This window comes from Sminthopsis crassicaudata, chromosome 1 (genome assembly GCF_048593235.1).
Source record: "Sminthopsis crassicaudata isolate SCR6 chromosome 1, ASM4859323v1, whole genome shotgun sequence".
NCBI classification, from domain to species: Eukaryota; Metazoa; Chordata; class Mammalia; order Dasyuromorphia; family Dasyuridae; genus Sminthopsis; species Sminthopsis crassicaudata.
Genome location: NC_133617.1, coordinates 66,490,781 through 66,502,796, shown reverse-complemented (window position 1 = coordinate 66,502,796; position 12,016 = coordinate 66,490,781). Strand labels below are relative to the sequence as shown.

The 12,016-nt window shown below is 59.3% G+C and overlaps 1 protein-coding gene across 1 annotated transcript in view; it reads left to right on the top strand.

The window, feature by feature from the left end:
• PTPRS (protein tyrosine phosphatase receptor type S) overlaps positions 1–12,016 on the top strand; it is a 108,823-nt gene that overhangs the window by 37,067 nt on the left and 59,740 nt on the right. Inside the window, exon 6 of the mRNA XM_074274560.1 lies at positions 6,977–7,087. Within this exon, the coding sequence (XP_074130661.1) occupies positions 6,977–7,087 (111 nt within the window). The remainder of the gene's footprint in view (positions 1–6,976; positions 7,088–12,016) is intronic.

Here is a 12,016-nt window from a genome sequence, read left to right as displayed (position 1 = left end):
CTGCCTTGACATTGTGAGCCCGAGGCACTCTCTTCCCCCTGCTCTGCCCCTCTTCCTTGCACCACCTCCTGGAAGAGCAGCCAGGCTCACATTCGCACAGAATGCGTTGGTACTTGCTCTCCGGTTACTATGGAGACAGGCCCTGGTCTTCCCCTCCTGCTGTATCCCATCCCTCCCCAAGTCCCCGGCAGGTCGGGCCTCAGCTGGCATTGGTGATGGAGAAGAGACAGAGGCAGGCCGGTCTCCACCATCCATCCCTGGCTTCTGCCTTTGGAGGCAGGACTTTGGTCCTTAGACTGATTTTGGCTGACAGATCCCTCTCTGCCCCAAAGCTGAGCTCCCCGGCCCCCTGGCTCCCTTCCCCAGCCTCAGTCACTCAGCCTCTGGTGGAAGAAGAAAATAAGAGAGGGGATGTCTTTCAGGAGACCAACCCACTGGAGAAAAAGCTTCTTCCAGTCTTCCCCCCCCAAACAAGGTCGAGTAAACTAGAAAAAAAAAAAAAAGGCAACAGATTTGGCTGTGGCAAAAGATGTAGGTTGGGATCCCGGCTGTGGGAGCCTCCGTTTCACATGAGGAGCCCGTCCCCAAGGTGCCTCATGCGGTTAATGGCCTGGAGGGTTGGGCATGAAAGTCCAGTCTCCTTCCTCTTGCCCCAAGAGCAGCTGCTCCTGTTGCCCTCCGCCATGGTGGAAGACTAATTGGCTTACTCCTGAGGATGGGAGCACAATACTGGAGATCTCCCCAAAAGGCAGGTCTCTGTCCCCTGCTCCCTCCTCTCTCGCCTCAGTGCCTCTCCCCCAGCCGATGTCCCTCTGACTTGACACAGTGTCTGTCTCTCAGCTGGCTGGTTTGGGCTCTCCTCCTTTTCCCTCAGGGAGCTAAAAGGAGTCCCCCCTAAGACTGTGTCACTCCCCCTCTAGTGGGTCCCAACTCACTCCACCCCTCTCTCTCCCTCCCTTGTGCACCCCACGCCTACCCCTGTGTGTAACCCAAGCCCGAAAGCTCATCCCTGTGCTTCATTAACCTGGAGGGAAGGAGCTCCTGAGCCCCCACCCTCCATCTGTTCCTCATCTAATCACGTTTCCTAACCCCCTTCCCCAAGCTGACTCTAACCAGTGCCTCATGTCCCTACCTCCCCCTTCCCCATCCCTAGAGAACAAGGCAGTGGCTTCCAAGGGCCCTCTCTTCTGAAGATGGCCCGTCCCTCTGCCGGCTGGCACTTTCCCACTGAGTCTGTGGGGGGTGGGAATGTCCTGGTCTGTTGGAGGGAGCCCGTGGGCCAGCCCAGAGGGCTGCCACCCTGGGAGTGGATGAGGATGGGGGGGAGCCTTCTCCCACGTCCACGGCCTCCTCCAGTTCCCAGTCAGAGCCAGGACTCAGGCCAGTCCAGCTTCTTTATAAGGGTGGCAAAATCCCTCCTCCACCTTTCCCCACTGTCCGGTTTTCCAAGAGCCTGCTGGAAAAGATTCTGCCTTAGTCCCCTGCTTACTGGCTGGGGGTTGCTAGCCATTCACTTCCCTCATCCATAAAATGGATATACCTCTTCCAAGGGAAGCTTCAGCAATTCGATGCCGTGGTGTGCATGTCCCCTCCCGGCAGGTTCATTTCCCAGAGTAGGAAAAAGGAGACGGGCAGAGCTGGCAGAGTGACAAAGCCCCGGCTGCGCCCGCCTGCCCTCCCCACCCTCCGGGAGCTGATGAGGAGGCAGTCCCCAGTGGTAGTGACAGAGCAGGCAGGTCTGACGGGTGCTCCAGCAGCAACAGGGGTCCACACATAGCACGGAGGGCAGAAACAGCCCCAGCCGCTGGCCATCCCTGACTGCGGCCAAGTCCCATCCCCTCTGCCGGCCTCTTAAAATGGGACGTTGGAGTCGGTGACCTCTGTGTCCCGTTGGGCCCGAGTGTCCAGCTTGCATACTTCCCAGGGAGGGCATGGGGCCTCATAGGAGACCGCCAGTCCTGGCCCTCATAGGTTAGGTAGTTAAGGACAGACGTGGAGGAGACACTTCCAGTTGGAGAAATAGGGCCAGGTTCTGTTGGAACTCAGTGCCACTTTTAACAATTCCATTTGGTCAGCAATCTGTTAAGTACCTACTGTGTTCTGTGTCCTGAGCTCGGCACTCCCAACACGGGAACGTCAGGGGCCCTGCGTGCCAGGAGCAGTCTCCAAGGGCAGCAGAGAGACAACGTGAAGGAAAGCACACAGTGGGTGGAAGCGGAGGAGCCTGGCTCGAGCACTTGGCCAGGTCACAGGGTGGACCTGTTGGATGAGGGCACCAGGGAACAAGGAAGTAGTGGAGGCTAAAGACTGCTTCTGCCCCCTACTCCCTGTGAGGTCTCGGGCACGTCACTTAATCCGAGCCTCAGTTTCTCCGTCTGACCTGACCTTCAGGGTCTTTTCCAAAGCTAATCTGGAGCCCCCGTCAGCCTCTGCCCCGATGGTCTCTAAGGCCCCTTTCCACTCCAGATTCTATGAGCCTGTGAGGAAGCTTCACAAAAACACAAATAATTATGATGCCATGAAGTGAGATGAGGGCATTTTGTCTGGACAGATGTGAGGAGAGAGGGCTAAAACCTGCATGGAAGAGGCAGGACCAGAGCTGGGTCTTAAGGGAAAAGAAAGATTTTGGTAGGCAGAGTAAAGAGAGTACACAGGAGCTGGGGACAGCCTGGGAGATGCAGGACAGGATTGGGGAGCTTCCAGTTCAGAGAAGGGCCAGAGTCCTACTGGATGGAGATCACAGGCTAGGCCTTAGAGAGAGAGGGTCAGCCAAGGCTAGGCCTTGGAGTCTGGGAGAAAAAAGCAGGCGGAGGCTGGGGAGAGAGGCAGTGAATGCTAGGCCTTGGAGGCTGGGGAGAGAGGCAGGTGCAGGCTAGACCTTGGAGAGAGGCAAGTGCAGGTTAGGCCTTGGAGCCTGGGAGAAAAAAGCAGGCAGAGGCTAGGCCTTGGAGGCTGGGGAGAGAGGCAGGTGCATGCTAGGCCTTAAAGATTGGGGAGGGAGCCAGCTGCAGACTAGACCTTGGAGAGAGACAAGTGCAGGTTAGGCCTTGGAGCCTGGGAGAAAAAAGCAGGCAGAAGCTAGGCCTTGGAGGCTGGGGAGAAAGCCAGGTGCATGCTAGACCTTGGAGGCCAGGGAGAGAGCCAGCTGCAGACTAGACCTTGGAGAGAGACAAGTGCAGGTTAGGCCTTGGAGCCTGGGAGAAAAAAGCAGGCAGAGGCTAGGCCTTGGAGGCTGGGGAGAGAGGCAGGTGCATGCTAGGCCTTAAAGATTGGGGAGGGAGCCAGCTGCAGACTAGACCTTGGAGAGAGACAAGTGCAGGTTAGGCCTTGGAGCCTGGGAGAAAAAAGCAGGCAGAAGCTAGGCCTTGGAGGCTGGGGAGAAAGCCAGGTGCATGCTAGACCTTGGAGGCCAGGGAGAGAGCCAGCTGCAGACTAGACCTTGGAGAGAGACAAGTGCAGGTTAGGCCTTGGAGCCTGGGAGAAAAAAGCAGGCAGAGGCTAGGCCTTGGAGGCTGGGGAGAGAGGCAGGTGCATGCTAGGCCTTAAAGATTGGGGAGGGAGCCAGCTGCAGACTAGACCTTGGAGAGAGACAAGTGCAGGTTAGGCCTTGGAGCCTGGGAGAAAAAAGCAGGCAGAGGCTAGGCCTTGGAGGCTGGGGAGAGAGGCAGGCGCAGGCTAGACCTTGGAGGCCAGGGAGAGAGGCAGCCACAGGCTAGACCTTGGAGGCCAGGAAGATAGGCGGCCACAGGCTAGACCTTGGAGGCCGGGGAGAGAGGTAGCCACAGGCTAGACCTTGGAGGCCAGGGAGAGAGGCAGGTGCAGGCTAGACCTTGGAGGCCGGCTGGACAGCTCCTCCCCGCTGGCTCTCTTCTCTTCCATGGGGTCCTTTTTCAGCTGGCCAGCCAGATGCTTCTGTGTTTCACTTGACTCTCTTTGCTTCCCTTACAGAAAGTACTCCGATCCGAGGTAAGAGGCTTCCCCACTCAGCCACTCACTCAGTCACTCACTCACCCACCCCACTCACTCACCCACCCACCTGCCCCTCCTCTCTTGCTCCCCCTCCACACACTCCTCAGCTCCCAGCCTCCTGCCTCCTGTCGAGGGCTCCAGCTTGAGCTAGGGTAGCCCCCCCATGCCCTCCTCCCCGTCCCTTCCTGGGCCTGTCCTCTCGTGTCTGTGCTCTTTTGTCTGTTTCTATGTTGGTCTTTGTGTGTCTGGGTCCACCGGGGCTGGGAATTACCTCTCCGGTCTTTCCGCTAAGTCTGCAGATCACCCGGCCTCACAAAAGGGCCAAAAAGGCTAGGGGAGGGGGCGGGGGAAGGAGGGGAATTGGGGACACAAGGTTTTGCAAGGGTCAGTGGTGAAAAATTATCCGTGCAGATGTTTTATAAAGAAAAAGCTTTAGTAAAAAATAAAAGGGGCAAAAGGAGGGGCATCCACCCCTGGGGTAATGGGGGATATTGGCAGTCAGGTTGGATTCAGACCCAGAAACTTTGGGTTCAGGCCGAAGCTCTGCTATTTGCTGTTCTCCAGAACCGGGTTTTCCTCAGCGATGAAAAGGGGGAGCTGGAGCAGCGTATTTTTGAGTTCCCTCCAGATTTAGTTCTTATAATGCTACAGCAGCCAGAGAAGGGACATCCACCCAAGCGGCCTGTCCTGTGGTGGCGGGTGAGCCCTGAAAACCCCTTCCTGACGAGGGACGGTCCAGTGGACGGAGCCTCGCTTTGGGAGCGTTTTTACTCCATTCATTAAAGAGACACTTAGGGGCGCCCCATATGGCAGGCACTTAACTGTTCTAGGTGCAGGTGATGCTGAAAAAAGAAAACTGTCCAGGACCAGGGGCTTCCAACTTAACTCTGCACTTCTCCTTGGCCTGCCCACCCTAAGTGTGACCGCCCTGGTCTGGGCATCGGCCTGCGTCCTGAGGGCCGGAGTCGGGCAGAGACGTTAAGGCAGCTTTAAGCCCTTTTCTCTGCGGTAGCCTTTCCCCGAGTCAAGAAGGAAGTCGGGGCAATGGACCTGAGCTGTCTGCAGCCTCCTCCCGTCTCTGAGCCTCGGTTTCCCCTTCTGGAGGTGAAGGTGCTTTAAAAAGCCTGAAACAGTATAGAAATGCTGGGGGTCTCTTAGCCCGTGTCTCCCCCAGCAGAAACAAGCCTGTCTGTGATAGATACTCAGACTCAGTCTGAGGCCTGGGAGCTGAGATGGCCTAACACAGGTCCTCCCCACCCCGCCTCAGCCGGGAGATAATTAATTACCAGCTCCCTCGGACAGGACTTCAGTCATTGCACTAAGACATTTATTAGGCACCTACTGCACCAGGCTGTGGGGGAGGGGGAGACGCAAAGCTTAGCTGGCTCTCGGACAGTCCCGGTTTAGTGAGGGATGAGGTACGGGTGTGGATAACTAGTACACAAGGGCAGAGAGGGGCAAGGTCCAGGGTGGCTGGAACGGGACCAAAAAGGCCATGCCAGCAGCCACGTTAGAGAGGCAGGAGAGCAGAGGCTGCGCAGAACGGAGAGACGGCCCGTTTGCCCGGAGCAGCGGGCACGCTGAGCTGGGAGGGGCTTGAATGCAGACAGGAAATGCCCAAGGAAGCTCCTTTGGCCGCGCTGAAGAATGAATCAGGAGGAGGGAGCGTAGTCAAGTTGGGTGATAGGAGGGCCCCTTCTGTAGGGGGCCCGGGAGGTCGGCTAGATGGGTAAGCCGTCAGAGGCAGGCTCAAGGCTCCAAGCCTGGGAAGCTGGATGAGGTCCTTCTAGAATCTCACCTGGCCCTGTAAGAAAGCCCAGTGCTGAAACTTGGGCCCCCCGCCGTTCCTTAGTACCCCCGTGAGCCCATTCGCTCTGAGCACGACATAGCATTAAGGGCCTGAGGAGAATGCGCTTTTACCCCAAAGATTTAAGTAGCCAGCGGTGCCATTTTACACATTTGTGGTCCCTGAGTGAGAGACTTGGAGGCAGAGGGATTTCCCCACGCCCTCAGCAGCTGCCCATTGCACTTCTTGTCAAGCCAGCCCCTTTATTACCGGTGTTTTTCCAACCCTGCTTGTAAAATCCAGATGCATTTTTACTTCCTCCCGGGGGCCTTCTGCAGGAAGGTGTGTGACACTCAAACACACTTGCAGAAATCCATCCACATTTTCATGGACTCCTTCCTGGGCACCAGCAGATTCCATTAGAAAATGTGAAATTCAGGCACATTTGCTTAAATGCAGACCCATGGGTGTCATGGCTTCCTCCGAGATAGACCCAAATCCAAGTGATTCACCTTGAAAACAGGCACGGCGGCCAAGTTGGCTACGAGTCCTTCCTTACTGGAAATTGGCCGCCGCAGGCCAGGGCCAGCTCGTGCAGGAGCAGGGACTCCCGGCCTCTGGGGAGAGGCCCTCCGGGAACCACTGGGACTGAGCCTCTGCCCTCCGCTCGGTCCCAAGCTCGCCCAGCCCGGGCATGGGCTCTCGCCGCCTGACCAGCTGCTCACCACTCACCCTCCCAAGGACTTGTATTTTAAAAGGGGAAACGAGAGAATAAGAATAAGTGAAAGGGCGGGCGCTATACTAGGCAGCCATCACATTCTCAAGTCCCCTCGTTGCTCTCTGTGGCCTTGGTCAGCAGTTGTCTCATCTTTAAAATTCCTTGTGCTGCCTGAGCCCGGGAGGAAGGCCGTGGGACGTTGCCCAGCCCTGGGGTCTAGCAGGGTCTTAGCCATGTGGTCACACCCCTTGGATGAGTCCATTAGACAAAGTGCGGAGGCCGGGGGGCTCGTAGCCAGCTGGGGGATCGGGGAAGGGGGCGCGCCCCCCGCTAGGGGTGACCGGGCCGGGATGTTTGGTTCACCCGGGTGCTCGCAGAGGCCTGGGCCAGGCCAAAGACCAGCAGCCTCAGGGAGGTCCAGCGTGAAGTGGCCCCCAGCCCTAGAGACTGACTTCCTCTTGTTCTTCTCTTCCCGCCCCTTCCCCTGTCCCCCCCCCCCCCAGGTGCCCTGCAGATCGAGAGCAGCGAGGAGACGGACCAAGGAAAATATGAGTGTGTGGCCAACAACAGCGCGGGAGTGCGCTACTCGCCCCCCGCTAACCTTTACGTGAGAGGTAGGGAGCGCGTCGTCCCGAAACTCAGGGCGCAGCCTCTTCCCCGCTCCCTCCCCGTACCCTCCGGGTTCTCCCCCGCTCCCGCAGACCCGAGCGAGAGATCCTGGGGACGCACAGTGGCAGGAAGGCAGGCTCCCAGCTGGGATGATGTTGAGGAAGCGGGGAGTCAGAAGAGGGGGCTCCCTGAGCATAGCCTCTCTGCCCCCAGGGAGTGACCGGCTGCTTCTCCGGGAGTCCTTCCCGGGCCTGAGAAGCAGCACTCTCATCCCAGCCCTGCTGACCACTCCCTGGCGCCCACAGAAAAGCTGGCTCTGGCCGGCCCCTAGGTGGGGGATCCCCGAAGCCCCTAGGGCTGTGAAGGACTGCTTAGCCAGACCAGGCCCAGGGGCCTGAAAGCAGTGTCTCCTGGGAGGGGGGGGGGGAGAAGGCACAGGCCCAGTGAGCTTTTAACAGCTTGGTCCCGGATGAGGAGTAGCCCGCCCCTCGCCCAGCCCAGCAGGGGCCTCTGGGAGGGAAGCCAGGAGCAGGAGGCCCTCAGCTCACCCCCTCAGCTTGGCAGGGGTCAGGGTGGGAGTGATCTGTCTTGGGCCTGCAGGGCAGGGGGAGCCCGCAGGTCTCCACCCCCTCCCCACCCGTGCTCTTAGTCAGCTTCCCATGGTGTATTGTGCTGCCAAGCTCTTCCCCCACCCGCGCCCCCCTCATTGTCTGGGCTGGCTTTGCTTTCTGGGCCTCCCCTCCTCCACCTCCAACCCTGTCCCCCCCACCCCCGGGGCCCAGGAGAACCACTGCCAGGGGGAGTCGGGGTGAGCTCAAGGGAGAGTCTGAAGGAAGGCAGCAGCCTTGGAAGCTCCTCCCCCCACCTCCCTGCTACTGCCAGGGCTAGACCCAGACCCAGACATTGGGGTTCCTTCTAGCTGGGGGGGGCTGAAACTCACACGAAGGCATCAGTGACTGATAGCCCAGAGTGTGCCCACCGACCCAGAGTCTGGATTTTCTTCTGGTGGTAAAATCCTAGATGGAAGCACTCTTGGTGGCCTTTCAGGTGTCATAAGGATGGGAGGGAAATAGCTCAGAGACCATCCCCACCCAGTCTGCCCGTACCCAGAGCCAGTCCTGCCTGAGAGAAGCCCCAGTTCAGGTCCTGGCTCTCCCTCCCATGTGCCCACCTCCCCCCAGACTGCCCTGGGGCTCACGGTCTCTCCCCCTCCATGACTCTTCCTTAAAACAACGGCCCCCTCCCACCTCGGGGCACCTCCGGAGGGCCAGTCTGCTCCCGCCTAGGCCTCCGGTGCCCGGCAGGCTGACCAGGCAGCAGCTGGCCGAGAAAGGACGGGAGCCGTCCCTTTGTTTGCTTTTGTGATCCCCCCATTTTTCCCTCCTCTCTGAGTGCTTAATGATAATAGGAGGAGAAAACAAATCAGAGACGGGCATCCTCTCATAGCCGGGAAGCGCCAGGTGGCCAATGAGCCCCGGCTCCCAGGCCTGTGCCCTCTGACTTGGGGCAAGACGGGAGCAGTGGGGCCCTCCCAGTCTCCCCCAGTGTAAGACAGGAGAGTCGGACATCCCAGGGCCATTCTGGGGAGAGAAGAGGCTTGGGCCTCTGCCTGCAAGAAACTGGCCCCGTTTGGCTCAGGTCAATGATCTGCCCAGAGAGCCGCACAAAGACCCTCCCCCCAAGCCACATAAAGGCCCCCCCCCGGCCACACAAAGACCCCCCCACGGCCTCACAAAGCCCCCCCCCCACCACAGAAAGGCCCCTCTGGCCACACAAAGGCCCCGCCGCACAAAGACCCCCCCCACGGCCGCACAAAGGCCCCCCCCGCCGCACAAAGACCCCCCCAGGCCACATAAAGACCCCCCCAGGCCACATAAAGGCCCCCCCGGCCGCACAAAGACCCCCCCACGGCCACACAAAGGCCCCCCCCACCACAGAAAGGCCCCTCTGGCCGCACAAAGGCCCCCCCCAGCCGCACAAAGACACCCCCAGCCGCACAAAGACACCCCCCACCACAGAAAGGCCCCCACTGACTGCACAAAGGCCCCCCCAGCCGCACAAAGACACACCCCTCCCCCCTCCCCCCCCCCCCCCCCCCCCCCCCCCCCCCCCCCGCCACAGAAAGGCCCCTCTGGCCACACAAAGGCCCTGACAGACTTAGGGACCAAGGAGCCCCCACCTGCCAGCGCCCCTCCCCAAGACCAGAGCCCTCTCCCCAGTCCCAGCCACCCCCTCTCTCCCCATCCCCCCACCAGCAAGGCGACAGGCCTGGGCAGCCCCACAGCTTTGGGTGTGAGCCACCCTCCCTCCCTCCCGAGGCCCCCGAAGGCCACCAAGGTGCGTCCCCGCGCTCCTCAGCAGTGCCTGGTTCCCTCCCTGACCCTCTGTCTCTGTGAATGCTTGGGGAGCTTTCCGAGTTCTCCCGAGACTGCCCACCAGGCAAGCAGCAGCCCCCGCAGGCGGGCAGGGGGAGGGGGTGGGCCGGGAATGGGGGAGGGGCGGTCGTAGCGGGGCGGGGAGGGAGGCTGGGGGGGGGTGGGGGGGCGGCCGAGGGGAGGCAGCGGTCCTCCGGGCCCTGTCTCCTCGGCTCCCTGGGGACGGGCAGGGGAGGCCGGGGCTAGCGGCGGCAGCTAACTCCTGCCGCCTGGCCGGGCCTAGGCCCGGAGCTCGGCCACTGGAAGCTGTCACAAGACAGAGCGCCCAGGGAGAGCTAGAGTCGGTGTCAGGGGCGGACCGCAGGAGCTGTTTGGCTTTTTTTTACTTTGGAAGTTTCTTTATTTTATTTTCGAGAACAAGCAAAGAACGGTTGCAGCTAACAGCCTTGGGAAGGCCTCTTTTACTCTCTCTGTGTTTCCCCTTATTTTTTCTCTTCTCCTCATGTCATTGTGTTCCGCATCAAACCCCCTTAACATCCCTCAGAGCTACGAGAAGGTTGGTGTGTTTTTTTCTTTTTTACGTTCTCTACCCACATTTTTACATTCTTAAGACAAACAAACAAACAAACCAAAAAAGTCAATCAATCAATCAATCAATCAATTAAAAAATTTAAATAAGAGCGAAAAAGCAAGAGAAAATGTTTCCGATGCGCCCGGCCCGCCGGGCGGGTCACTACCCGCGACGCCCTGCATTGTGAGCGCCTTTCTGCATCCCGTTGGTAATGTCGTTGCTGAATTTTTGCACTCTACGTCGTCATGGTAACTTGGCGTTTGGGCCACTGGGCCTGATGCATGATGGGAGAATGTCACTCTCTTCTCTGCATGCCTCTTCCGTTGATTTGATCCGTTGGGTTCAAGACGCCTCCTGAGTGTTTGGTTTATTCCGTTCCTTTATCTCTTCTGTTCCGTCCGTTTTCTCTTAGGTTGTTTTTTTGGTTGGTTTTTTTTTTTTTAATAAGCCAAAATTATGATTTTGTTTTGTTTTACCTCTAAAAATTCTGTCTTTGGTTCCGTTTCGTCCTCTTTTCTTTGCTTTTGTTTCCTGACTGCGCTGTGTGGGCGTTATTTTCCAGCGAGTTGTGCAGAAAGCCAGTGTTCCTGCCCCCAGCCTGGCCCCACCCCTAGGCCCCCAACGGGTAACTGAACCACGCAGGAAAGGGGCTCCGCGGCCGGAAAGCCTGCCCCAAAGCGGGGTGCCCGAGCCCGGGCCGGGACGGAGAGAGCCTCGGCCGGGAGCAGGGCCCAGCCTTCCGCCGCGTCCCTGCAAGTCCCCCTGCCTCTTCCCAGGCCGGGAGCCTCAGCTCAGCACACTCCCTCTGCTGCTCCCGGTGCTCCCTGTCAGAAGAGGGGCCGGACGGGCTCCAGACTCCCCCCACTCACTCTGCCCCTTCTCTGGGCACAGGAGGCTATTCGCCGTCATTTCAGTGAGCACAGATCAGTCCCGTTACTGCAGTGCTTTACAAAGCACTTTCCCTCCCCAAATATCATTGCTCCCATTTGACAGACGGAGAAACTGAGGCCCAGAAGGGTGGAGTGGTTTATGCGGGATTCCCTGATTTGCCCGTCCAGCATTAAAGTAAATATGACAAGAGAAGCTGTGAAATTGTGAAGGACACGCTTCCTTCTGGCCCGCTTCCCAGCGAGTGACACATATTATAACATCAAATGAGTCTAATTAGTATAGGGACGCGGGGAGGCTGGTGTACACTGGCCGGGCACTGCCCCGTTGAGAGCATGGCACCTGGGGGGGCCGCGCCCCGTGGGGGACGCCGAAGCCGGCCGAGGCCCGAGCATCACGAAGCCTCTCCCCGCCACCGGCCGGAGCCATTTACACGTGGCCCAGCGCCCAGCCCGGACTGGGGAGCCTGGCCTGCTCCGGGTGACCCGGACTGGAGCGTCCCAGAGGCGTAGCCAGATGGGCCCATCTAGGCCACGTTTTCAGGTGAAGGGACCGAGGCCCCACAAAGCTCAGCCCGAAAGGGCCAGCAGGGGGCAGACTCTGATTTGAGTCCAAGTCCTCCCTTCCCCGCATCTCACTGCCTCAGGGTAGCTCTTCCCTTCCCAAGGAACTAGGGGAAAGCTGCCTTCTGTCCGGCCTGGGAGAGCCCAGGGGCTCGCTGTGGTTATGTGGAACACGGGCCCAGAGTCCTTAGAGCCTGCGTGGCCCTGAAGGAGCCGCAGCCCCATCTTGGGCTCCCTTCCCCTCTCTGGGAGAAGGGGGAACCCCAGGGCCCCCCAGCCCCAAGTGAGATGCTCCAAGTAGGGATGAGAGGCAGAGATTCTGAGTTCCTCCTCCGTGCCCTGAGCTGAGGCTTCTTCTCAAGGAAGTGGAAAGGTGGGCGAGCCAGTGAGGGGGACGCTGGTGGGATGAGTGGGCACTGCTGCCCCTCTGTCAGCCCCAGGGAACTGCATTTCTTTCCCCAAGCGGCCTGGGAAGGTTTCAAACCAGGCCAGGGCAATCACCTTCCGAGTCCTTGGTTTTAGCACCAGGGGATTCTT